At 48.5% G+C, this 27,643-nt stretch overlaps 1 protein-coding gene across 27 annotated transcripts in view; it reads left to right on the top strand.

Annotated features, from left to right (window-relative positions):
• Positions 1 to 27,643, top strand: part of DAB2IP (DAB2 interacting protein) — a 411,471-nt gene that overhangs the window by 303,850 nt on the left and 79,978 nt on the right. For 3 of the 27 annotated variants that reach the window (XM_042854399.2, XM_042854400.2, XM_005299443.3), the window contains exon 1: positions 20,337 to 20,765. The exons of 22 other annotated variants lie outside the window; for them this stretch is intronic. Coding sequence is in view for 1 of the 5 variants with exons in the window: in XM_005299443.3 (XP_005299500.2) it covers positions 20,653 to 20,765 (113 nt within the window). In the remaining 4 variants the exon portion in view is untranslated. Of the gene's footprint in view, positions 1 to 20,336; positions 20,935 to 24,105; positions 24,265 to 27,643 lie in introns of those variants that run through there. 2 more of the 27 variants (XM_065572099.1, XM_042854398.2) reach the window with 2 other exon arrangements.

Consider the following 27,643-nt stretch of genomic DNA (forward strand, 5'->3'; position numbering starts at 1 on the left):
GGTGTGCAGCAGCGGAGTGGAGGATGCCTACAGCACCATCCACACCAGGACACTGGAACGCTGGGTTTATGATAGCCACTGTCAGCAATGGGTCGCATGGGACTGGTGGTGTAGAGGGGCCAGAACCCTTTTCAGCAAGTAATGTAGACTGTTCCTTCTTGAAATTAATTAAGTCATCTAGGAGATGCTGCAACTCTTCCCATCACAACCTGATTGACAAGAAACACAAATGTAAGATATTTGGTGTGATAATATAATATACATGGCATCTAAGCAAAGCCTCCTGCAGCCAGGAAACAGATGACCCATTCACCTTGCTATACAGACCCACTTTCCCTGGGAAGTGTTTAGATACCCAAGTGGTGGTAGCTCTAGAGAACCCTGCGATAGCTAGCTAGAAAATGAAGATGTTTCTTGAAGAACGACAGAAGCGTGTGCGGCCCCCTACCCCTGAGCTGAAGAAGAAAGGGTTCCTTTCCCTAATGGGGAGTGGGTGACTTTCTTTCCTACAGGCAGTGGGCGCCTGACACTGGATAAGTAGCTGTGATGTGATTCATAAAAAGCTAATTTATAATTTGCCAGAATATAATCCTGTTTGATCAGTGTTATTCAGTTCTTCTTTCTTTTAAAATTCAGTGCACTTAACTACTCTACGAGGGTTTATGAATGTTTAAAAATTGCTTTGTGCTCCCTAAAGTAATTTGACAAGTCTGACAGCTATTGATTAAAAACCTGAAATTATTCAGGCTGCAGGATGACTTGGGGGATTAGATAGAAAGTTTTTTCAAATGTGAAAGGAAATAAGATGTTGGAAAGTAAATATGTTCTTGAATATTTTTGAAAAATCCATTACAACTGTGAAATTAAATTGAAATTAGATACTTGGTGTGGGGATGAAGGAACTAAATGCTGGCTTTGCTATATGGGTGTCAGGGAGCAATCCACCAGCCCAGGTCCGAAAATCTCAATTGTACCCTGCAAAGTGCTAGCAAAAGGACTCTGTGATGAAAAATCCATTCCAGGTCTCGATTAGGAGGGATCCTTCGAGGAACCCATTGATGGTCCCTGGTGCCAGCCACTAGAGTAAATGCAGTCATGTGGCAGCCCCCATCCTGAGGCCACATGCATAGCCGGGCTGATTCAGGGACTGAGAGGGAGGTGCAAAGATGGGTTTGTGTTGGAGTTGCTGGGGCCTGGTTCAGCCCCATACTGAATTAGAAAAGCTTCAAGGCTGCCCTAACTTGTACTCCAAAATCAATTGGTAGGTGGCATCCAGAGCCCCATGCAAGAGTGCCAGCTATGCTCTTTCTTCCCCTGCCAGGGATGCCCTGTTTCAGGGCAATCTCCCAACAGGCCCGTAAAACAGCTGTTGGGCCACTTTATCCGTGCCCCACCTGCACAAATCGGATGTGGCTCTGGGCAGGTCCTGCTTCTTGCTGTAGCTGAATTCAAACTGGGACCCTCATGTGTCCTTGGCAGCAAGTCTATCCAGTAACATCTATCAGCTGAGCCAAAAGGAAGCCTCTTCCCCTGGCCTAGCTGCCAGGTGCTGCACTAAACTGGATCCTAGCCCGAGATCAGTCAGCAGATTTGACTGTCTCCTTGCAGAGCAAGATGCCTCCAGTACCCTGAGAAGTATCTACCCCACCTGTAGGAGTTCTCCTTAGGACGAGCTGAAATCCAGCGATGGCAGCTGGGATTGTGGAGTAGAGAGTTGTTCAGCTGCTGCCTGCGTTGACAGGGTGAAGTCCCTCCTCTCCCTGCACCCACAGAGGGGAAACAGCCCCAGATCCTCAGATTCCCTTTTGAAATCAATGGGAATTAGGCACCTCAGAACCTTTGAGGTCCTGGGCCAGAGACCCCTCTGAATCTTCCGTTCTCCTGGGAGGCACTGACAGTGTGTTCCATGTTCTCGAGTCTCAAGAAAGGTTTCCATTGTTGGGGTGGGTTATTGTTAATATTGATTAGGAAAAATGAATATTTATAAGGGAAGAATCAGTGAGTACTATAGGCTAGTCTGAGAGATCTGGCCACTCTTGATAGGATCTGACTATTCGGCAGATGAGAAGAGTTCGCTAACGTCTAGTCCCTGTTTAACTGCGTGATTAGTGGTTGCTGCTTTCTCATTGGTTGTATTTATTCTGGCAGGTGTTTGCTGTTGATACTGTATTTTGGACTGTATTCTGAACATTATGCCTCTGTCTATGTAGATAATACAGCAGGATCTGGTATTGCTGGCCATAGCTTGCAGTTATGATTCATATCTGTGGATCAAAAATTGCTTTGGAAAAAAGCGATTTCCCACTGGTGCTGCTGTGTTTATAATAATAATAAACATCCTGTGCTTCTTTAGCACCCTCTATTGCATGCTCTCAACACACTTTACAAACATCAATTAATTTAGCCTCACAGCCCCCCTCGGCGGAAGGTGTATATTTTACAGATGAAGAAACTGAGGCACAGGGAAGTGAAATGACTGGCTTTGAGTCACATAGTGAGTCAGTGGCAGCGCTAAGATTAGAACCAGATCTTCAGACTCTCAACCCCCATGCCATTAACCTCGCACTTCCAACTTTTGTACTCTGGCTTATCAGTGGGGAACCGGAAGTCATTGCGCAGAATCTCTTGGACGGTTTTGCAGGTAAGGAAGATTTTCACCCCTTTCCGAGGGCCACTCTGCCGCAGGTAGGAATGCTAGGACTTCTGAGAGTCAGTTGTGACCTGCTGACACGCCTTGGCATTCCAGTGCCTTCCAGAAATGGATCTGTTCTTGCAAGATTGAGATTTTGCTTCTGTGGGTGGGGAGAGGGTGTGAGGGAGTTTGTGTATGATGTGTGATGTTGTGAATATAATGATAAAGCAGCGTGGCAGGGTTACCTGAGTTGGTTGATTCGGCACCCACGGAAGTTAATGGCAAACAAGAAAAACTAAAGCCTATGAAAGAGTTGCCTGTGTAATTGACATATGGCCATTGCCTTCTGCTCTACTCAGCTTCGTTTTCGACTGGAGAGTTCTGTCAAGGTGACTAGAACCCCTTTTGACCAAAGGCACTTAGATAGAAGTCCAGTGGATATTGCTGTCTGTTTCAGTGATCATGCCTGCACTGGTTGGTAGCCACATACCACTCACTGAACTCTGGAGGTCCTGTCCCTGCATGCACTGGGCTCAGTGTAAAACCCAGGATGGGTTCACTGGGGTCTGATTTCTTCTTTAGTTGGTAAGGGCAGCCCTCAGGCTATTACATGGAGCTCATGTGCAGTGTCATTTGACTGTGAACGATGTTCTAATACTGTTCACTGTGCATGGCCCTTTGTTGCATGTCAACAGCAAAAAATAAGCTTAAAAAATGAGGGAAGAGAAAGCAGAACTTAAAACCTTGTTACTGCTGGAAAAGATCAACGCCACACTCAAGACCAGCTATCTGTCATTCCTGCAGCAAGACCGGATTATGCTTCAATGCTCGACCTCCAAAGCAAAAGTTAGTAATAATACTGACCCTGGGTGCACTCTGAACTTAGCGATCTCTGATTAAATGAGTTTTTCTTTCCTCGAGCATGATTTAGTTCTTATCTTCAGAATGAAGGCTTTAAGGTAAGAAAGTGTAGAGAAATTGAAGGACAATCTCTCCCTCCCCCCCCCACACACTCACTTATAATCTAGGACCTGATGACGCAGCTCAAAGATCAGTCTTCAATGGATTCCTGTCTTGGAATTATCCTCTTTCCTGCTGCAATGACAGGAACCTCCTTCATCAGAAGAACTTTTCCCCCTCTCTACTGGTAATGAGAGTGTGGAATGCGGAACTCTTTGCTAATCTTGTCCCTGCGCCTCAAGGCGAGGTGGCGAGCATGATAAGGACCCTGCAGTTGTACATATAGTGGAAAGTCTCCCAAGCATGGGATAAATGTCATTAATGGATTTATCCATCAGCAGAACTTTCTGAGATGTTTAAAGCAGAAGGATAATGCCAGGGTACTGAGACTGGGGCTATGTTTGCTGCCTAGGCCACCAGCGTCTGTGTGTGGGAGTGACTGATTCCTGTGGAAGGGACTCTGAGGCACTCTGCAGCATCTCCTGCCGCTGCCTACCAAAAGAAAGTCCCACCCAGGCCTTCTCAGCTAGAAGTTTGGTGGCCACAACTCAAGTTCAGCCTCTTTACGGGCAGATGAATGTTGTGTAAAACCCTCTTACAAAGGCATCTACGCTCCATGGGGAAACTGTGGAGGGACAGCGTGACAGACTAACACGGCTGCTACTCTGAAAGCAGTAGGTTGGTGATTTCTTGCTTGTCCTTGCAATGGTTTAGCGAGTCCAGAGGACAACGCAGTTCTGAGCAGAACTGTTAGCATACATGCACACCGTGCTGTAGAGCCTTCTGGGACACCAGCAGCACCTAATCCTTGGTGGCCAGCCAGCCCCCCTGCTGGGAGCAGACCCTCTAAAGGCAAGGCACTGCATGTGTCGGGGGATCAGTTGCAGCATTCATAACTTCCCATCCACAACAGGGAGGCATCACTGTACATGGTACAATTAACCGGGACCTACACAGAAGACCTTACTCCAGGCACTGAAACTAGCCCGTGCCACCAGTACCTGTAAAACACACAGGGCAACATCATCCATGCTGTGCAAGCCCTAAGGCATCATTTGCTACACTATTTCCGTCTGGCGGCAGACAGGCCATTAATATACATCTCAAAGCCAAGGCTGTCAGCGTTTCGTTTTAGGCTCACCTACCTAAGCAGGGAAAGCCCGTATTCTGGCCTGGAGAGCCAGGTGGAGAAATATGCATCATGGGCAGGGTGCTGGAGCTTCGCCTGGTCTCACTGGCTAACAGTCTGTGCCTGTTAAATCAGCAAGGACCAAATATAGACACATAGCAGGGGAGTATTGCCTGTTGGCCATTTATTTGTGAACCTCTGTTTACAAGTGTTTTGGTCTTGGAAGAGAAAAAAAATGAAGAGATTTCTAATGAAGTGCCTTGTAAAAAACCCCTATGTCAGTGATGGCCTGTTTAGGTAATTGTGTTAGGCCTTGATCCTGCAGTGTACAATGCCTGGGCAGATTCTGTGCCCACATAGATACAGAGCAGCTCCATGCAGGTTCGCCAATCTGCCTGTGCTCTGTATATTGAAGAATCAGAGCCTTATTTTGTAAAATAATCGTTTTCCTTAAGCTTAGTACCAAAGACACACAATCTAGCCATCCAGCTTTTAGCAGGAGAATAAACACAGTGAATATTTTTATACATATTTGTATGTAATGTACTACTCAGTAAATACATTTCTATGGGATTTTATATTTGTAAAAAAAAAAAATCTAATTGATTTGTTTCACAAGGAGCTGTGCAAATCCACTGCTAGGAATAGGTTTGCCGCTACTGGCCAATTGAATCTGCTCATTTCCTGGAAAGTCATCCAACCACTACTTCCCTAATTTGATTGCTGTTGTTCGAGTGTTTCTGTGCCGCGTTGGCATGGCATCCTGACAAATGCTTCAGGATTCTGAGGGGGCGTTGAAATTACTTCTGTGTACGGATCTAGCAAAACTTGTCAGAAATGATTCTGCTGATCTCTTAATTAGGGTTTTGTGGGGAGTAGCACAGGGTAGGAAGGGAGTAAGACTTGACTGAGAGATGTACAACAATCTGCTCTCAGTCTGCTGTCCTGTGTTGGACTGAATGCACTGGACAGCTTTACATTTCTTCTGGTTCAAACCCCAAACAATATTTTAACATTTTTGTTTTCTTCCCCCCCGCATGTAAATGCAAAGCATGTTTGCCAGTCGCAGATCAGATGGAACGATGGTCATTACTCAGAAGTTGGGGAATGATCATTACATATTTAATATCACCATCAATATAATTACATGGCTCTGCTGTCAGTTCTGGTGTGAGCGTATAGCTTTCTCCTAACGCTTTGGTTATGTAGTATGTTCATGTTTTCATCTGATGAAAGCAGAGGCCTCGTCCCATGGTGAAGAGAGGTCTGAGCTGAAAGTTTACTCGACACATTGTTCTTCATGGGCAGTAAATATGTCTTCCCAAGCCATTGCCAATGTACCATTTGTTTAAGGGAAATAGTTTATGGTTGACAAGAATATTCAAAGACTTCTAATGTGGGACAAAGTAAATGCCTTGTGGAGTACAGTAGTTTTCCTTAAAGGGACATTGGCTAGAATGGACAGGGCCAGTGTTTTACTCACCTTTACAATTTTATTTTCATTTTGTTGTTTTGATCCCTTAAAAATTATCCGGCAAGTAGAGCTGGATGACTAGGGGATTGTAAGACAAGGGGGAAAATCAGGTTGAGCCATAAACAAAATTTTTAGTGAATTGAAGAGTCAGGAAAAAATCATTTGGGGTTGAACAAAATGTTTAGTTTCTATTTTGACCATTTAAAAATGTTTTTGAAATTTTTAAGAATAAAACTAAAGGAAATTTTGAAATGAAAAGGGTTTTCAAACTAAAAAATTGATTTTTTTTGTTTTGAAAATGCTGTAACAAAACATTTTGATTTGAATTCGTGAAACGTTTTGATGTCATCGAATCTGCATTTTTATCTGGAAAAAAGTGTTAGCTGAAAAACGTTGCCCAGTTCTGCCTGGAAGTACTTACAGTGCTAATTCCCTGGCACTACAGCTTACCGGGGTGTTCCTGCAGTATAGTGAACTGTTGCCCTAAAGTGCTGTAATGTTTTCCAAAGTGGGGGGGAAATATTTCAGCGTTCTACAGTAATGGGCCCAAACACTCCAGTTGATGTGAGTATTTATTTGTGCAGTGTTTGGGGGCCATTCCTGTAGTGCATATAGTCTCTTAATAGGGCACCCTTCAGAGTTCGGGCTGCAGCATTGTGACTGGTGCATGCACTGCCCCCATCTTCTGCTCCTTGTGGGCTGGTAGCTTATTGAAATTCACAAGAATTTATGTCAGGTGCTGGGAGAAATGGAATCCTTGTAAATTTCAGCTAAAATATCCGCAGGAATAAAGCAGGCAGGCAGAGCTGAGCCGCAAGGGGAAGGGAGAGAGCAACATTCATGGGACACTTGTTAGCCAAGGCACACCCAGCTAGGTCACGTATTTGTCCTCCCAGCCTTGGCACACCTTCCCTTTTATTAACAGAGAGTCCAGTGTTCAAACATTTTGAAGCTGCTTTTAAGGATTTTAGCAAGCTGGGTTGTTCTCTGAGAAACAGTTTGTCTGGATCTCATTTAAATCAAACCAGGGTTGTTGTATTGCAAATCTGGAAGGTCACTGGATGACAGGAAAACAACTGTGAATTAAATGGATGCGATTCTGCTCCCCTTGCACCAACATAAGGCCCCAAGCTGGAAACTCTTAGGCATGTATGTAGTCCTCTTGGAGTAATGGAATTACTCATGGGAGTAAAGCCGCTCACAGGCTTCTGTGTTTGCAGGATCTGGCCCTCAGTCGGGTACCTCAGGCTAGGTCTACACTACAGCGGGGGGTCGACCTAAGATACGCAACTTCAGCTATGTGAATAGCGTAGCTGAAGTTGCGTATTTTAGGTCGACTTACCTGGCTTTGAGGATGGCGGCAAGTCGACCGCCGCTGCGCCGCCGTCGACTCCGCTGCCGCCTCTTGCCGCAGTGGATTTCCAGAGTCGACGGCAGAGCGATCAGGGATCGATTTTATCGCGTCTTCACTAGATGCGATAAGTCGATCCTCAATAGACCGATTGCTACCCGCCGATCCGGCGGGTAGTGAAGACGTGCCCTCAGACTCCATTGAACTGACGGATACTGCACCAGTATAAAGCAGGTGTGAGAGAGAGAGGAGACTTTTTACTGGAGCACGACCATTTTGTTTGTTTAATATTCTAAAAGCAGAGCTAATAGCTATTTTTATCTCTTTCTGCCTTCCCACGTACACAGTCTCTGGTGATGTTTAGCTTGACAGGCCAGGCTGCAGTTATGATGCCCAAAATCTTGAAACTGTCATGGAATGAGGAGAGAATAAAACCCCTGGCTTAGATAAAAGAGCCAGGGAGTCGGAAATGCTGCGTGCGGCACACTTCTCAGTCCTCAGAGAGGCTTATTAAATTACACTGGGGAAGCCTTTATGGTGCACAGCTAAAATGGCTTTCAGGTTCCACTCTGGATCTCATTGGATTGCATAGCCCTGATGAAGCTACTTCCACAGCTCCACAATCAAAGGCATTAAAGCTTTTTTCCCCTCGCTTTCAAGACAGAAGTGACGCATGGTGTTAAAGATAGGCCAGGACTAGTTCGACCACATATATAAAGTACCTCTTGTCCAAAGGCATCAGAGCACTTTCCAAACATTCATTCCTTCTCACAGCCCTCCTATGAGATAGGCCTGTGAAATTAGACCCATTTTACCCAGTGGGGAAACTGAGGCAGATACAGGTTAGTGATTAGTCGGGGTCACAGAGCAAGTCAATAACAGAGCTGAAAATAGACCTCAGAAGTCCTGGCTCCCATGGACGTTGGAGCTTGGATCCTCAAGCTTGCAATTTCCTCTCATTACTTTCTTTGGTCTTGACACTAGCATTTAACACCAAAGTAATTTGCCTCTTGTGTCTGGGATTTGTCTGCATGTGTATCTCAAGGGCTGTGGGGTTCCGAAAGCCTCCACAGAGCATTGCTAACATTTTGGTCGATACCTGATATTCATCACCTTGGAGTTTCACTATAAACCCGGATCAGGATTGCTAAGTTTTGTAAACCTCGCCAGCAGTGCTGTGTCTAGGAATGTGCTGTGGTGGTTTCATAGGGATTTGATGCAAAACCCAGTCGTTTAGTTGAGTTTTGGAGTTGGTTTAAAACTCAAAGTGAAACAGGGACGGGCGTGGAAGAGTGATTGAGAACCAGCAGGGTCAGAACAGGAGCAAATATTTGTCCAACCTCCTGTGAAACAGAATACTGACTTTCACCACAACTGGAGGCAGCAGCCCCTGTAAACTCTGGGCAGGGCTGGTGTGATGAGCATCAGGTATCAGCCGGAGCACAGACACCTCTTTTTATTTGGCATGTTCTGAACGATGTGGTTTGGAACCAGTTTTAACACCAAGCCTTTTCCCCATCTCTGCCAGCATCCTGAGTTTTATTAGTGTGCTCTCCTCAAGCAGGATCCGAACGCTAAGTCGTATGCAGACGCTTGGAGTTCGGGCCCCTCTGTGGGTTTCCATAAGGGTCTCTTTTCCTTTCGATAAGAGGAGAACATGGTTCATTATTAACAAAAACAGATGGGTAGTGAATGAATCGTCTTTCCCAATCTCTCTGCTAAAGTGTATCATTAATTAAACATCAGCAGGGATGTGTGTGCTTAGCAGAATGTGCTCCACCCTGGAGAGTACACTGCTCAGGGTTGGGAATGGGTGCAGCGCCTCCCCTGCTCGGTCAGATCCCATGCGCCCAGGATACTCCGTGACCAGTGTATGTGGCTGAGGGCTAAGTCTTGGTGTATGCAGTGTAAAAGCCTCATTGGAAGCCTCAGCTAGCCCCGGCTAACGGTCACAGAGAGGCCAGGGACCGAACTGGGCCAGGACGCTGGCCCAGATGATCCCGCCCCATCTGATTGGCAGAGCAGTGCCGGGGAAGCTTGCTGTGCTGCCTGCCTTGTACCTGTTCTGGGCGGAAAGAGAAGCTGTCGCTCTCCCAAGGGCTGGTGTTAACGCTTTTCACCAGCTCTAAGCTCATTTAGAAAACAAAACAAAACCCTACATTAGCATCCACTCATTTGTAAAACATGGACTTGCTCATTGTGGGCCCTTCCGAGAGAAGGCACTTGGCAGCTCCTCTGAAGTTCTCTATATGCTGCATGGCGACTGCGAGTGCTTCTGGTTTTTTAGCAGAATCACGTGGGCTGGACAGGAGCAGGGCATCTTCTCCATTGCACTGCACTGGGGCAGGATTGATTTCAGTGTCTTTGTGCTGTCCCAAATCATCCGCAAATTGTCACCTTGTGAATTTCTCAGCTGCCCGAAGATGCTAATAAATCTGAACCCCTTTTCTCAATTGCTGGTTTTGATTATTATGACGCTTGCAATGTAACGATACTGTGCCTGCTTTGCCCCTCTCTAACTGCCTTCACCCCTGCGGGATGTGATTGGTCCTACTTCTGCTATGTAAATGAGATGCGACCCGAGATTATAGTGTGACTCAGTCACAGGAAGTAGTAAGTTCCTCATAAACAGACAGGGTTCAGTAATTCCCACCGAGGAGGTGATGATTTCCTAATGCAGGGGTCGGCAACCTTTCAGAAGTGATGTGCCGAGTCTTCATTTATTCATTCTAATTTAAGGTTTTGCGTGCCAGTAATACATGTTAACGTTTTTAGAAGGTCTCTTTTTATAAGTCTATAATATATAACTAAACTATTGTTGTATGTAAAGTATATAAGGTTTTTAAAATGTTTAAGAAGCTTCATTGAAAATTAAATTAAAATGCAGAGCCCCCTGGACTGGTGGCCAGGACCTGGGCAGCGTGAGTGCCACTGAAAATCAGCTCACATGCTGCCTTCGGCACACGTGCCATAGGTTGCCTACCTCTGACCTAATGGGTAGAGTTCTGAGAGCGGAGGCATGAGCTCTGCCATCCAGCCAGAGACTGGAGGGAGTCAGGCTCCCACGAGACCTTTCCTTTCTGTGCGTTTGTTTTAAAGCTACCAGCAATGGAATGAGTCTGGCGGATAAAGTCAGGTAGCTGCGGATACAGCACAGGCCGTGCCCTGGGGAGCTGGACGGCTCAGGGGATTGATAACCGGTAATGGAGTCTTTCCCCTGCACGCCACCAGTTTGAACCCTGCACAGCCTGAGCGTGACCACACGTTGGGTGCCCCTGAGAGCTCCTTCAGGGCTAATATCAATGACCTAATCCCAGGCCATTTCTAGAGGCCCACACCATAAAACCTCCATTACCTCTATCAACCTGGTTAGCAGCTCCAGCAGCGTCCCAAGCTGGAATGGAGGGGATGCTGCTTTCCCCTCTCAGTGATGGAGGTCAGGCGGGCTCATTGGCAGGCCCGAGCTGTGGCTAAAGAGAGCCTGTTAGCCTCTAGGTCTGTCAGTCCAGCCCCTACCATCAGCACTAAACTCATGGAGTGTTGACTGGTCAGGCTGCGCCCGATGGGCCTTCAGTGTTCTGTGAGCCCTGCTCGCCCTGGGGAGGAACCTCACTTTGCTGGGTCCCTGTAGGTGTAGACAGGATAGATGGCTAAGGCCTGCCCTGCTTTGCTGGTTCAGAGGGGCCAGCGCGGTGTGTGCCCACACAACACACTCTTCAGACTGTGCTCCCACAGTTTTATGGAGCCACGTTGGCATGCTAGGGGCACAGCTTCAGAGTCGGCTCCGACCCATGGCTCTAGCCACCGGGAGATTAGGCCAGTTTCACCCTTGAGTTTCCCTCTGGGTGGGGCAGCATTGGTGAGGATGGTGGCTTTGAGCTCTGGTTCGTGCTGGCAGGCAAAGGCGGCTGTGACTCCAGTTGTGGGCGGGCTGGACTTTGCTTCGTGGTGTTTATGGCGCAGTGGCATGTACGTTTGGGAACTCACCTGCCGCTTTTATTTCCAATCCACTGAAATGACAAAGAAAGCCCGGCAGTCCCTGCCTGCTGGGTTTTGAGGACGGGAGGGTCAACACACAGCTAACCAACCCCGCACTGCAGGAGAGAGGTGAGTCATGCTGACATTTGAGGAGGAATTGCTTATTCCGTGGCCAGCCTGGGCCCACTAGCGAGACTATCCACCCCAAGCCACTGTCCGTAACAAGGGCTCTTCCTGTTGGCTTCTCGTCCACGCTTCCCCTGCTGGTGTCCTCCCACAGGCTGATGTGCTGCCTGCCCGGCTAGTTGCGTTGGCTACTTCAGCAGAGGGCGTAAGGGCAGGGAGAGATGTCCTCTGTGAGCTTTCTCTGCCCCCTGCTCTCACTGCCCAGCTTCCAGTGGCTTTGGGTGTGTGCGGGGCTCCCCTCCTTTTGGGGGTCTGTGTGTTTCTAATGGGGCCTTTTCTTTCTTCAGCCAACTTGCTGCTTAATCCCTGGGCAGGGAGTGAGGGGCATGTGTAATGGGGAAGGGTGCTTGCTTGCGGGGGGGGGGGGGGGGAGGAGAGAGGGGAATGGGGTCTGAAGAACAGGCCGAATGGATCTAGGGCAGCTGATGCAAAGGGATGAGTTCATCTGTAACTGGACCCCAGTGTCTCAGAGACCCTGACGTTTGGGGAACTGTGCCCTGTTTGGTCTCGCTCCCCCTGAAAAGCCCTTATTCCCCCTGGTCCTGGCTTGTCGGTGTTGGGAAGGCTCTTCTAGACGCAGTCCCTGTCATACACAGGAGAGAGCCCGGTTGTGGTGGGATAACACAAGGGGCCTGTCTGCAAGGAACACAGCAAGGCAGATGATGCAGCACAAACGGGGGTGGGTGTCTGTGGCCTCTTCCTTGCTGGCATCTCTGGTGCCTTGGGGGAACCTGGCTGCAAAATAGGATGATTGTTAAAGGCACTTGAACCTACAAATCTGCCAGCTGCCTCCCGCAGTGGAGTGGATCCTGATTTACCATTTGCATTGCCCGAGTAAATCTCCCTGCTAACAGCTGACTGACAGGCTGCTAGCTACACCTCCCCAGCCTGGCCCCAAACCTGAGCTGGCACAGCCTAGGGAGAGGCTGCAGCCCTTTGAACACCCTGCCTTCCGTCTTATCTGACCTTATTGCTCAGCACAGAAAGCTATGCTGCACTTCAAAGGCCCTCTGCTAAGTATACACGCAGAGGGCCAGATTCTGGTTTCGGCTATGCTGGCGTAAATCCAGAACATCCCTTCAGCAGGGTTACCTCGGGATTCCCCCCGTGTGACAGAGCAGACTATGGCCAAATGGAGATTGGTGCACTGGCTCTGCCCTCCCGAGGAAGGAATTGACATCCTGGCTCAGGAGTGAAAGTGGTTTGTGGCCTGCTCCTTTGTGGGCATCAGTAATTTCATACAGTAAAACACCCACCCCTGTGGTAACCTCGTTTTCAGGGTCAAAACCTGCGTGGAATAAAAATGGTTTGAATGTGTTACAAAAAACAGAACAAAGAATGTGTTGGTTTATTTCCCAGAGGGATTTTAACCCTTCCCCTGCAAACCCAACAAAGCAGCCTCGGGCCACAGCTGGGGAGCCAGCAAGGAAAGGAATCAAGTGGAAAGCCAGCATGTTTCCCCTGGGATCCGTCCCCATGTACGTTTAATCCAATGGAATCAGGACTGGCCTCTGGTGAAGCAGAGCCCAAACAGTGCCCCGTGGGAGCTCTGCAGCAGTAATGACGTAGCCAGAACTGAATCCGGAGGAGGCTCGAGCCCGCAGCTCACTGACTCGACGGTTGGCAGCTGACATTTACACAGCTCTGTTTTTTTATTACTATTTTTTTAATCAAACGGTATCCGACCAGATACAGGGAAGGTTCTGTTGCACGATACACCCAGCAGGTACAGAAACATCCACATTCTCACCACATTTCTGAACACATCCAAAGTCTTCAGTGTATTTGTCTCTGCCTTGGAGAGAGCTGGGCAAGGGGCCAGCGGCCCCTGGCCCTTACAAGGTCCTTCTCGCTTACATGCTGAACTCATGACCCATGACTCATGTAAGAAAAAAAACTGTATTGTAATGATTAGGAAGTGAGTCTTCTCCGCTCTTGTAATATGACACCTAGCTCTGACCTGGCACTTGGAATTCTAATACATTTCAGCAACATCAACTAATCCTGTGATATGAAAGGTCACGACCCTCCTCTTTCAGGAGGGGAAACGGAAGCACAGACGAGTGAAGTGACATGACCCAGTTTATGGAGAGTTGGGATAAGGACGCAACATTTCCTCTCTGTCCTTGCTTAATCTGCTAGATCCCGATGCCCTTTCCGTATTGTTACATAGAGATTTGAATAGAACTCATCCCTCTGGCTTTGAGATCCTTCTCGATGATTATTTTTTCAACAACATTTAGCACTGATTTCCTTTCCTCCTCTTTCAAATGCATTTCTCCGCCACATTCTCCTGCCCATGGCAACCTATTCCCAGCGGGGCTGCGTCCTTTGGACTGGAGGTGGCCTATCCTAGCCTGCCTTACTCTGAAGTACAGTGATTTAGTCTTGCAATGTGACGGTCATCTATGAACCCTGCTCAATCTGTGCCTCACTTCTGGGTCTGCAGTCTAACCTTTTCGGTGTCTTACAGCCTCCTAACCATAAATTGTGTTCATTAGTCAGACTTTCAGAGAGTAGCAGCAGGTGTGGGTTGTGGATAAGGCCTGCATGCAAGCATGACTACGTCTTTATCCACGTTCCCCTCACAGGCATGTACAGTAATTTCATTTAAGGCTGTGCCAGATTTGACTTTTCAAGAGTTTCTGCATTTCGTACGTTTTAATAATATTTTTTTAGCTCCAGTGTTGAAAGTAGTTGCCCCTGGACTTGCAGGGGGTTGCAGAAACGATGCCTGCAGGCTGCTGAATGACACCAGCGTTCCTGCACTGTGAAATCTCCCACTGTATTTTCTGACTGGGGGGCATGGAGCAGTGGGATTCAGCCTTGACAACTGAAATCACTATTCCAAAGCAATTGCCGGGGCGCTGAACAACGCTCGCTCAATCCTCCTTTGAATATTATACAGCGCTCATCTCCCAGGCTACCTTGATCAGTAGGAAAATCATCCATCAGGAATGGACTGTTAGTGAAAGTCAGTAAAGAAAAATGGAGATGTCAGTGAAAAATCGCGCGGTGATTTATAAAAATAGGTTTCCTTTGCCCGGCTGTGTTTCTGGGCTCTGCAGGGATTTTTTAATCAGGATTTACGGCCTTTTGTGCGATGGTTGAAATGTGGTTTCTGTAAAAACTGACCTGTATGGCTGCAGATAAGTCTGTCTGGATCCAAAAGGCAGACCCATGCAGCTTCCAATGGGCAGGTTTTCCTATGGAACCTGGATAGATGTAGACGTGCTCTGGGTCTTGTGTCAGTAAGATGTTGAACTGTCAGTGGAAAATGAGTTTTGTCAGTAGGTTGTTGTGGAAGGGAAGGAAGAGGAGATTGTTGCTGGCTGGAGTGAAAAGTGGCTGTATCAAACCCTGGCCTGTAAACGTGGGAGCTGAATCCAGAAGGCAAAATTAGAGGGCTAAGTGGATTCATCCAATCAAGCACTTTGATTGGCTTAAATGTTTCTTAGTGCTTTATAATCTCCTTTTAACTGCTCCGCATACACTGTCCAGGTGATAAGATACGAAAATGCAATAAACCTATGAATATCACAAGAGCTCGTGTGCTGTAGAGTTTTAGTGTGAGGAAAGCAGGGGATGTGGCAACCAGAATCTCCCTGTTATAGCTGTGAAAACAGTATTGAGAACAACAAACTTAATAGACCTGAATCTTCTCCTTCCATTTGAAGGGAAGAGCTTCAGAATTCATATACAGAAGGGGATGTCCTTTATATCCATAAAAGGCACAAGCAGTCTATCTGGCTGTGATGCAGACAGGCAATTGGAAGAAATTAGCTGTATCTGCTAGTGCTGAGTTTGTGTGGGCTTGCATGGATAAAATGCTTACAGTCAAATAAACCCCTCACTTCTATTTCCCTTTAGAAGATGGGTTCATTAAAAACATAATAATGCAAAAGATCAGAAGTGGGTCTTGGAGAACATAAGCATCAGAGTCCCAGCGCAAATGTCATGGGGAATAACGGGTTGCTTTTCCTGACTGATGAAAAGGCGTTGTTCGCCATATATAGCAACTGATGAGTGGAGCAAATGATTATCTTTTGTAATGGAACCATCATAAGTGTCAAATAGGATGACTCACATTTCCTTTTACTTATTTATTTTGGTTTTTAAAAATTTTTGTATTTTTTTAAGGAACAAAGGAGAGGTGGAAATGCATTTAATTTTGTGAAACAATCTCCAAGTTCAGCTGCTGCCTGTAAAACCCTGGGTTTTATATATGCAAATATTTTCATTAAGAAAGATAAAGCAGCATAAAATGCTGTTTAGATGCTAATAAGTTCATTTGTATTTGCTGTACCCAAATCATATGACTTTAAAAGGCGACTGTTTTAGACCTAATATTGATAAGCTGGATCCTGCAAATGCTCACCAGCTTGAGCTGTGCTTACTCTTGTGCCTGGGAAGGAACACTGTGCATGGTAGTCTGGGGCGGCTCTATGGTTTTTGCCACCCCAAGCATGGCAGTCAGGCAGCCTTCAGCGGCACGCCTGCGGGCAGTCCACTGGTCACGTGGATTCGGCAGCGTTTCTGCGGGTGATCTGCCGGTCCCACGCCTTCGGCATACCTACCGCCGAATTACCGTCGAAGCCGCGGGACCGGCGGACCTCCCCCAGACATGCCGCCAAAGGCTGCCTGACTGCCGCCCTCACGGCGATCGGCATGCCGCCCCCCGCGGCTTGCCACTCCAGGCACGTGCTTGCTGCACTGGTGCCTGGAGCCGCCCCTGATGTTAGTACATATTTGCAAGATCAGGCTCTGGGTTTAGGAGAAAAAAAGAGACTTACAAAACCTGATAGAAATAAAAAATATTAATGATTAACAAATGAAATCGCAATGAAAGCAGGTTTCTTGTTTATTTCAGTTTCCCTTTGTTTGCTGGAAACCCAACACAAAAGCTTAGTGCTAGTGAATGAGCTAGTGCAGTTTAACCAAAGGTGAACTTGATTAGAAACAGAAAGAGAAACTGACCAGTCTAGTTTCACACTTCATGCTGATCAAGTGCAGAGAGTAAAGTGGCATCAATCACAGGCTAAAGATAGTTTCAAATTAAATATACTTTGATTCAGGGCCTGATTTTCAGAAGTGGTGGACAACCACAACCACAGGCGCTGACTTTTATTTTTCCCAGTGAGTGCTCCACCCCTGCTCCGTCCCCTGCCCCCACCTCCCCAGCCTCTGCTTTCCGCCTTCCCCCGAGTGCTTCCTGCCAGCTGCCAGATAGCTGATCGAAGGCCCTGCCGAACAGAAGTGGCCGGTGGGTGCTGAGCACCCCCTATTTTTTTCTGTGGGTGCTTGAGCCCCAGAGCACCCACAGGGTCTGCGTCTCTGCCCACAACTCTGCAGCTGAAGTTGACTGTGTTCAAGTTGTGGCTCCTCAACATCTCTACAAATCAGGCCCATCTTTAATAACACTAGGGAGTGAACTCTTTTTTAAAAAATCTGTCATTTTTATCTTGCTATTGTTTCTCTAATCTTCAAGCCCTGGGTGGTTTTCTGTGCCCTTCACCTCTGGATTAACTATTTATCTGAAACTGAATGGGAGAGAAAAATAAACCACAGTCAAGGTCATTTTGCCATTTGCTGGCATTTCTCTAGCACTGTGACTTTGCAGGTGAGGTTCCCCAGCGGGCTGCCGGGAGCTCAACCCAATGGCATCTGCCCCCCTTTATTGGGCGGCGCCAGGCCGAGCGCGGTTTGTTGGTTTATTGTCGGCCAGGTGTTGAATCTGTGTCATGGGTTGTGAGATGCAAAGCTGTAAACTGCCAGGTGAGGGGATCAAACAGCTCAGCCTCCAACTTTATATCCGACTTGACCAGATTGTGGTAAGAAGCCCAGATTAATTAGATGAGCTGAACTGACGATGACTAGATGTGAACGCTGGCGAGGCCTGACTGGAGGAGCTTCTGCCTTCAGCCAGCTGCACTGGGCAGAAGTGGCAGCAATAGAAGTAGTCTTGTTGTCCCCCAAGCATTGTTTCAGGGTCTGTGTCTTGGAGCCAGTCCCACCTCGGTGTTCAGGAATCAGGGCTGCTTCTCGTCTGAACTCTTCTGCTAGAATATAGGACAAAGGTAATTTTTTCCTCTCAAACTGTCCCAGGGACTTTCAAACCAAACTAGAAACCAGGAGGAAATATCCTCCCCCGGGCTGTGCTGCCATAGAGGGCTCTGTGGGATTTCAATGTATGCACATTCCTGGTCAGAAATTGGCCTAACACCAGTAGCACAGGCGTCTGAAGTACAGCACAGGCATCCACAGTAACACATGCTCCTATGTAGAGCTGTACGAAAAAAGGGCAGTATCATTATCCCCATTTTATAGCTGGCGAAGCTGAGGCACACAGAGGGAATGTGACTGGCCCAAAGTCACCCTGCAGATCAGTGGCGGGAACAGAACCCAGCTCACCTGAGTCCCAGTTTGGTGCTCTTGACACTAGGTCACAGCACCTGCCTTAACACACCACTGTGCTCCACCCAGCACGCTTGAAAAATGTCCCTGTGAGAATTCAGCCTAGACCTCAGGAGCCAACCCTATAACTGCAGCATAATGCATATGGCCCTAGTACTTGTGATCAGCCCTACAGTGACAGGTACACGGCCTCAATAAAAAATGGTTGTACTCGGCCCTGCAGACATGAGCCACTCTACCAGTTGAATTATACTGACTAGCACGGGATTGGTTGAGCTTTTTAAAAAGAATATTGTGTCTTTCCTGGCTTTTGACAAGAGTTTAGTCTGAACTCCTGAAAAGGGATGGAACTGACTTGAGTAACCCACTGTGCCAGCTTTAACCACTCCGGTCAGGTGATTGAGCTTCCTCTGTGAATGGATGGAGTCCTCAAAGCCCAGACATCACAGCCAATATAGAATGAATGCACTCTGGCTTTAACGACCTGGAGAAAAGTAAACACAGCAGCAGCTGGAAAGGTCACTTCCCAGCTGGGGAGGGGGAATGGCTGGTTCTAGCACCCTCCCCATCCCATCTGACTTCAGCAAACCCAGATTAACCCAAGCTCATTTTAAGTCCAGAGAAGAGAGAGGCTCCTGGTTCTCAGAAGAGATGGAACTTTCGGTAATCATGAGCTACGTCACGAATACCCGTTAATTGTGAACAAGGGCAAAACTTTGGTCTTAGGAGCCAGCCAAAGATACTGTTTGACACGCTGAGTGTCCGACAGGATACACCGACTCTTTTGGTCCAATGGGCACTTTTAAACAATCAGAAGACTAGTGGATGACTAATGGAAGTCTTTAAGGAATTTGGATGGTGCAAGTGCTAAGGAAGAGTGGGGTTTAATTAGTAGCAGTAATAATAATAAAAGCTGCCAAAGTATTTTACAACTGCATCTAACCCTGCTGAAATGGGTGGAGATGGCCCTCTACCAGCACACATCATGATTCACAACTGGGAGGTGAGGTGAAAATTTGGCTGTAGGATATTGGGATAAATCCTGGCTTGAGGATTTTTATGACTAATAGGTCTGTGTATAACTTTCCTGTAATGCTCATTGCAGTAGTATCTAAGCACTGGGTCTCTTGAGCGTAGCTTCTTCAAAGCATGGTGCCTGGCAGTAATCACTGGGACAGAGGTAATGGCCCCAGAGACCAAACAGGATCCCAGTTCTTAAGGTTTCAGCTGAAAGACACCCGTCATCGTAGTGCTCTTTAGAAGATGAAGGGTTAAGTTAGCTGTGCTTGGCCTGGAACCTGTAATTCTAAGCCAGAGATCCCTAAACTGTGGGACGCGCCCCTCTAGGGAGAATTGAAGGAAATTTCCGGGGTGCAGTGGGGCCTCCGGCTGCTTTACCCCTGTCCGTGTCCCTCCAGCCCGGAAGCTGCGGCCCCCTTCCCAGCTGGGGTGGGAGGGGTGGACAGGGATGGGGGGGTTGACCCTGAAAAGTTTGGGGATCACTGTTCTAAGCTTAGGCCGATAAACCACACCCACCTAAGTGGATGAAAGTGGGTAAGTATCAGGGAAACATTCCCGAGTTTAGGATGTGTTAGAGGGGAGCCGAGGCTCCTGGTTGCATCTACACTATAATGCACACATCCGTCCCCCCGCCGCGTGGCACCGAGTCTGGGTCAATTGATTCAGGCTACAGGGCTAAAAATAGCAGTATCGCTGTTCAGGCTCAGACTCCCTCGCTGGGTTTCAGCTTGGGACCCTGGAAACCAAACAGGACAGTCCCTGCAAGTAGCATGCAGGGAACAGCCCTGCGTTGGCAGAGGCGGGAGGACTAGCCAGGGCCTAACTGGCCTTTTCCAACTCTACTATCTATGGGCCAGATCCTGGGCTGGCTGCTTTACACCATGTGGGATCTGCTGCGTCTCGATGAATTGTAATGACAAGCGAGATACCAGGCGTATCTGGCGCCAGCTGCTGCTCATGTGCTTGCTCAGACCTGCTTCTGGATCGTCTGATATCGCATACAAGCGCACACAAGGAATGGTTCTAGTGCTGGCCTGCTAGAACAGCCTGGCCGCTCGCTGCCTGTCTCCGCTGGCCCGAGTCGCTGCAGCTCTCCCCTCACGGGGGGTGCCAGGGTTGTTCCAAAGTTCAGTTCTTGTATTTTAGCGACATGCCAAAATGATAACGAGTTAGTAAAACTGTAACTTGACCTTAGCAAGCAGGAGATAAGGAGCAGAAGGAAACAAGGCGAGCGAAGCCCCTGGCTCTCCCATACGAACCGTCACGCTTTATTGCAGCTTTATGAGAGTGGGGACGGTTGGACACGGGCTCCCTTTGGAGCAGTTGAGTGACGTTATTCAGAAGCTCTGCAGAGAGCCTTTCTTCCAGGCGGGAGTGACTCCAGGCTGCCAGGGACCTCCCAGGCTCAAACCAGCACTTAGCGCTCTCCTCTGAGGATCCTAGGGCTGCTGCTGGGGCCGGAACGATTGATTGGAGCTGCCTTTTTGTTATTTTTGGCTACCCCAATAATGTATCCAAACCTGGGAAGAAGGTTGACCCTGGTGCCCTTCTTTATAGGCACTATGAAAACCAGATCGAGGACTCCAAAACCATCTCTGCGTGCCACGGCTGCTTGCAAAGGGTGAGGCTGCTGCAGAGCGCCCTGCGGGGAAGCCAGACCCCCAGATCCTGCTAAATCCTGGGCATAGTGTGCAGACTGCGAGAAGAAACAGGCCTCTGCCCAGTTAGCAATGTGAAATCCATTGACTGGAGGTGTTGTGCCAAGCATGCTGCTTGCCCCTGCATGGCTGGTAGGACGGGGTGAGGGGCCGTTTACTCTGGGAGGAAGGAAAGGGCCCTACTAGAATTTATTAGCAGCAAAGGCTGAAGGACGACTGGCCTTTTTTGCGCGAGTCCCACACTAATGCTTTGTCCTTCACTAGTGTCTGCCAGCCAGTGATCTCAAAGCCTGTAGCACACGTTAATTAAAGCTGGCATCAGCCCCCTGAGCTAAGGGAGGGTCGTTTCCCCTCTTTTCCAGGAGTGGAAACTGAGGGACATAAGTGACTAATGTCCCACAATGAGTTAATGTCATAGCAGGGGGCAGAAGTCAGGAGTCCTGGCTCCCAGTCCACAGCTGGCACCATCAGATTGCTCGCTTCCTTTTTCAGAAGAACGAACCCAACTTCTTGGTTGCTGTGGGAGGAGAAGTCTGGGGATCTGGCTCCTGGGTCACTGGGCGGGAGCAGGAAGTACCTGCTGTCGGGGAGGTGGAGCTGTGCCCCTTCTCAGAGATCTGCCAGCTTCCAGCCTGCTTTCTGGAAGTGCAAAGTATTAATTATTATCGACCTTCCTCTTGGCTCTGAGGTGCCCTTCTAGTGCTGAGCAGCAGGTGCGGCTGGATGCTGGGATTGTCCCCGATCGAGGACAGCCCTGCTTCTCGCTATGGGATTTATGGTTTGCTGCAGACATGGACTGTAGTCTTGGAAAGGTGGGAAAGGAAACCCCCATAAATAACCCTCGGGATGGTGCCATGTGGTGGCTTTTCGTTCAGTAAATAGTCTCACTTTGTTCTCAATGAGTAATGGAGGGATCTGTCTACACCTGTGGAAATGTGTTAATGTGGGCTGGAGAAGGGGGATGGAAACCAGGGCATTGTACCAAACTGTGTAGCCTCTCTCTCCTCGTCTTTGCCTGCTCTCCTCTCCTGCTCCAGCACACTTCTGCCACTGACTTACCCACTGCTCGTTTTAGGACAGCCCTTATTTTCTGCACTGCCTGGATTTGGCAGCTTTAGAGGCATAATTGAAAAGGAGTGGGAGTGGCTGGTAGCCGCTACTTCCATCTATTCCCAGTCTAAAAGGAACCAAAAAGTACTGCGTAATCCACAAGTCTGTCTGTTCTTCTCCAATCCCAAGCCTGGCTCACAGAACCAGGAGAGCCAGAGACAACCAGAGCGCTCACCTGAGCGTCCCCTGCTGCTGGCTGACGTTCTGCTGTTAAAGGGGGAGGATTCTTAGGTGGCACAGCAGATTCTGATCTTGTCAAGCACAGGTGGGTTTGGTTGCCTCTGCAGACACCATCCTTTACTATTGAAGGGGCTGGCACAGAGGCCAGTAACTTCTTTGCATGCATTCCCTAGAGTTGGAAGATACTGGGCAGCCTCATCTTTGGGGAGGCTGCTGGATTTTCCCCCTTCTCCAGTATATTTTAATATAAAGTGGAGCTTTCAAAGTGAGCATAAAGGGGCGTGGTCCGGGAGGAATAGACATTGCATAGCTTTTGCAAAATAAAGGGTTGTACAGAATCGGCCGTGAATAGAAATGCTCTCATGAGGTTCATTGCAAAGAAATTAATCACCGAACAGCTTTCACAGTGGTGTGGCTCTGAGGACATGGTGGTGACTTTATAGAGGGATATTAGAAATACATACAGCAGGGAGATCAGATAGGTTGCACAATTAGGGTTACCATATTTTAATTTAAAAAAAAGGAGGACACTCCACGGGACCCCGGCCCCGCCCCAACTCCGCCCCTTCCCCAAAGTCCCCGCCCCAACTCTGCCCCCTCCCCTGAACGCTCCGCCCCCTGCTCCTCCCCCTCCCCTGCTTCCCGCGAATCAAATGTTCGCGGGAAACCTGAAACAGGGAGGCAACAGGTAAGCTGGGGCTGGGGCGGGGTGGGGCGCGGCGCGGCCCAGTCCGACCCCCCCGGCTGAGCAGCTCCCTCCGGCGGCCGGCCGGCCCAGGCCAAGAGGCTCTGGCCCCGGCGGCTCCTGCCCAGCTCGGCTCGGGCCCTGGGCGCCGGCCCTGGTTCCGGCCAAACGGCTCTGGCCCGCTGCGGCCCCGGCCCCCGGCCAAGCACTGCCGGCCCCAGCGGCTCCGGCTGGGACCCACGCCCCAAACCCCTCCCTCCCTATTTTCCCGGACATGTCCGGCTTTTGGGGATTTCCCCCCGGACGGGGATTTGAGGCCCAAAAAGCTGGACATGTCCGGGAAAATCCGGACGTATGGTAACCCTATAAAATGAGGTGAAAGGCCCTGGGCCGGTTTTGCTGGCTAGGCTGCAAAGGAGCAGCAAATGAGCATGATTGGTGGGAAGCAAATTAGGTTTCTAAACTAGTTTTCAGCGGTAATCAACCGAAGCGGTGTTAGCACCTCTGTGAGGAGAATATATTTTTCAAACAGCTGATTATGTTGCAACACAGCCTTGGTTTGCCCTGGCCTTTTGAGACTCCTCCGGGAAACTCTCTGATTTTTCTGCAGGAGATGCTGTTAATTGTCACAATGCCGTCTCTGACTTACAGGGGCCTCATTTCAGAGGGCAGGTGTGTGGCCAGCATGTCTCTTGGTTGGCTGCATTATTTCTCTGTGAAGCTAATGTGAGAGGGGAAGCTATTCGCAGCTCTTGCTCCATAGCTGCATTTCCACCATGGCTAACTGCTGGAATAGATGCCCTGGACCCTGCAGCCCCCTCCGGCCTGAGCAGAGAGAATCTTGGTAAGAACTCTGAGCCGGCCGGCAAGCTGGCAGAAGCTGATTCAGAGGTCCCCTTAGAGTACAGTCACCCCAGCTCTTCCCAACCACTGGACCTGTTCCCGTTCACTTCCAGAGCTCCAGGAGGTCCCAGGATATTGTTGTCCAAATGTTTTCCTTGATTTAAACCGAATGCAGCAGAGCATGGTGCCATTAGGCCATTTCCCAGCTGTTTAATTGCTTCCCCTGGAGGATAGGAGAGCTGCCTTCTCCGGAGTGCATTAGTTAGTGTATTTTGTGTCTCTCATGCCTGTGCTCTGAACAGCAGGCCAGGCCAGGCCAGCACAGCAATGCTCACCAGTAACCGCACTAATGTTGACATTTATGGTGATTGTAGCTCTCCTACCCAGCTACAGAACAGCCAATCAGATGGCATCAAGAGCCGAGCTGAAGCTTGAACTGCTTTTGCATATCCAGTTCAGCTAGGCCTATGGAAGGGATGGGATGAGAAAGGGGGACAGGAAAAAACCTCCAGGAGGTTTGTATGGGGGGGAGTTTCTGTTACGGAGGGTGGATTTTTATAAGCTTTCTGCAAAGCCAGACAACTGGCCTGGTGGACAGAGGAGCTGTGGCAGAGTTAAGAAGAGTTGAAAATCTGGGCCCTATGGTAAGGAATTGAGAGCCTTCTCTCTGTGCGTGTGCGTGTCCGTGTGCACGCACCCTGGGGGAGTGTGAAAGCAACCTTTGGCCGGATGGGTGTCAGTGTAGAATGGGTTGGGAAGGGGGGAAGCTTTTACTTTTCGGTGCACCGAACAGAAATAGCAAAGGATGGAGAGCACTGCAGAAAGCGGTGCCTGCCCAGAGGTATCCGTACAGTCCTGCGCAGGCAGCAGCTGCGAGAGGGAGGGGCTTCTTAGAACAAGGAGTAGCTAAAGATTCAGGACTGGTTCCTGCAAACTGCCGAGTGCCCTTAATTCCCCTTCTGTGCTCAGCCCTCTGGGTCCGGATGGGGAGCAGATCTTTGTGAAGTTACCTGTGAGAGTGGCTGCTCGATGCCCACTTAGAATGTGTTGGTTTGTCACAAAGGGAGGTATTAGAGTGAGCAGCAGTTTAGCCTTTCGTGGATTCAGAAATCCCCAGGCCGAGTTGGTTAGCACATCACCGGCGCGAGTGAACTGCCCGGTGACTGACGAGATGTCGTGTGCTAGCACAGAGGCACGTCCTGGGGATGTACTGTCCATGCTGGGAACTGGAAGTGAGGATGAAGCAACCTCACCCAGGGTGATACCACTGCCGGGTTGACATTGTTTGACGCAAGCCTGCAATTTGCTTTTAGTCAATTTCTCCCCACCAAGTGGCTTATTTTTAGCAGAGACCCAGCTGTGGTCCCCATGTTTGTTATTTTTAAAAACGTCATCATTGACTTCAGCAGCCAGCCACGATCTGGTGCCTGGAGCTGACACCTTAGTGTTACAGGGAAGTGCAGCTTGCCAGCCTCCTCCCCTCATGGGCAATCCAGAAGGAAAGAGCTCGGGCTTGCTTTTTCCGCCTCATCCTGCTGCTGCCTCTTGAATTAAGTTGCAGCAAAATGATGTTAGTGAATAAGGGGGAGATTGCCCCAGGTCCTGTCCCCGTCACCTCCGGAGCAGGCTGGCAATGCAATGGGATATCCAAAGTCTGTGTGGTTGATTCTGCTTTCACACCAGCTTTACACCTGGAGTTTGTCGTGAACATTCTGGTGTCAGTGTGATCAGAATCTCACCCTGTCACTTTTGGCAATTTGAGACTTGTTAGTTCTTCATGCCATGCTGTGCCACTCTGAAGAATGGTGGGCCTGATTCTTCTCTCACTTCCATCCGTTGTACACAGAGATAATACCATTAACTTCACTGGAGTTATTGCTGATTTACACTGGCGTGAGATGAGAATGAGACCTGGTGTTTCTATACATCGTTGTTGAGACCCTCCGTTTCTGTCAAAGGGATATTGCCAGTCTCAAAGTCCTGTGTTGTCAAGAAAGCCGTTGATTTCTCTAGGTTGCTGATAACAGTTTACATTATTGAAACTGAGCAAATTTTTTGAATTCCCTTTTATTCTTCTCTCTCGGTGTGCTTTCTTTACTTTTTGCAATTTCTCTCACTTTGCAGAATGCAAATCAATCAAGTTAGCTTCTCCACTGTTTATAATGACTCCCTTTCAGGTTCTCACCAACTGTCCTTCCCAGGGAATATTTTGTTAAGCAAATAAACAGGCGTTCCCAGGGAATTTAAAAGATTAAAAAAATACGGCACCATCGCTTGGGTTTTGAGAAGCTTTGTTTGTACAAAATCAAAATTTGGAGCCTTGTTTGAATTGATGGAGTCCCTCTGGTTGTAATTATTTCCCCTGTTGATTAAAATTGAGGATCACCTCAAAATGAGGGCAGGACCTATTAAATGTAATTATGTGTTCATTATGTGACTGACTGTTAACTGATGCCCCATGCAGAGGACATACGTCATGATACAACTGCAGATAAAGCAGATTCTCCAGTAGCCTACATTGCAGGGGGGCTGTGTTTGTGGAGCAGAAGAGCCTGACTTCATTCCTGCTCTCACTGGAATGTCCCATGCAACTACTGACCAGTCAAAAAGGATAATGTTTGATTTATTTTCAGCTGCAAAGGGACAAAATCCTTCTTTGTTTTATGATGCAAATTAATTCCACAGAGTTGTCCACTTTGCTCTCAGTCATAACAAACATTCCATAATCCCCAGGCTGGAAGCAGCTAGATTCTCCTCTTCAGGCTGCACAGCCGATCCCTTCCTGGCGGCTCTGCTCCTCTGACATGTGCAGGATGCCCCACAGGAGTAGTGTGCACGTAGGGGACAGCAGAACAGCCTCGGAGATTCCCCTGTGTGGTGGGAGGGGAGAATTGTTAGCCCTCGATAAGTGATTTGGAATTGATGTCATGAATTTTCCCTGTGTTTGCCAGTTACCTGACCAGGAAGTGTAGTAAAATCTGAGGGAACCAAATGGCTCCTAGCATTTGTAATGGGATGCAGAACCGTTCACCTCCAAGTCACCAGACCAAACCTAGGTCCCAGCAGGTTGATAACCAAAACATGTTACCCTCTGATGGCAGTGGGATGTCCTGTGTGAACTAAGTCTGATGGTCTCAGCCTCACTCTGTGTCCAGCACTGCTCCTGGTGTTAAAGGGGAACCTTCATCTTAGAAATCACACCTCTCTCTGGACCTTTCTTACCTGCTGCTGTTCCAAGGGACACTGAAGAGCAGAACTGGAAGATATTCAAGAAGCCATCTTCTTCTTCTTTTCCATTTGTTTACTTAGTGCAATTGACAGCACTTTGTGGCTTGTCCCCTCTATCTATACTCAGTTCCCCCTGTTGGGTGCCTTTCAGCAATAGGGGAGAGGGAAACATTTTAAAAACCAGGAAAATTATCATCGTAAACACACACAAATCAACAGGTGAATTAGGCAGGTGCAGCCTGAAACTAAAACTGTGGAGGTTGTATGTGGATGTTGCCCTTTTAAGAGGTTGTCTATATGTGGAAGATAATATTCCAGAATAAGGCAGGGTGTGGATTTAAAGCAGATTAACTACACCAGAATACCTCCATGTGAACACTCAGATTCCACAATCTGAGTGTCACACATCGAACAATGACTCCATAAGTGGACAAGGCCTAAATGCGGTCCTTGTTTGGAGCCTCAGCAGAGGGGCCGAGTTCTGGAATTGAGCGCGGAGACTGAGCTCTGCTGATGGTCCCTCCTGTGTACAACTGAGTTGCTCCAGCAGGACATTAGCCTACTAGGCTTAGATTCATCTCATGACGTGGAAGTGAAAGGCTGCATACCACATTACCAATCCCTGGCACATTGTCAGTCAGGTTAGCTGGCCTGCTGACAGTTGATCCTTGCAGAATCTCAGAGCTCAGGGTCAAGCCCAAATGTCCACACGGCAATTTTTCAGCCCCGCAAGCCCAAGCCAGCTGACCCGGGCCAGGCGTGGATTTTTTTTATCCCTGTGTAAACTTACCCTCT

The sequence above is a fragment of the Chrysemys picta genome, chromosome 18 (genome assembly GCF_011386835.1).
Source record: "Chrysemys picta bellii isolate R12L10 chromosome 18, ASM1138683v2, whole genome shotgun sequence".
Taxonomy (NCBI): Eukaryota; Metazoa; Chordata; order Testudines; family Emydidae; genus Chrysemys; species Chrysemys picta.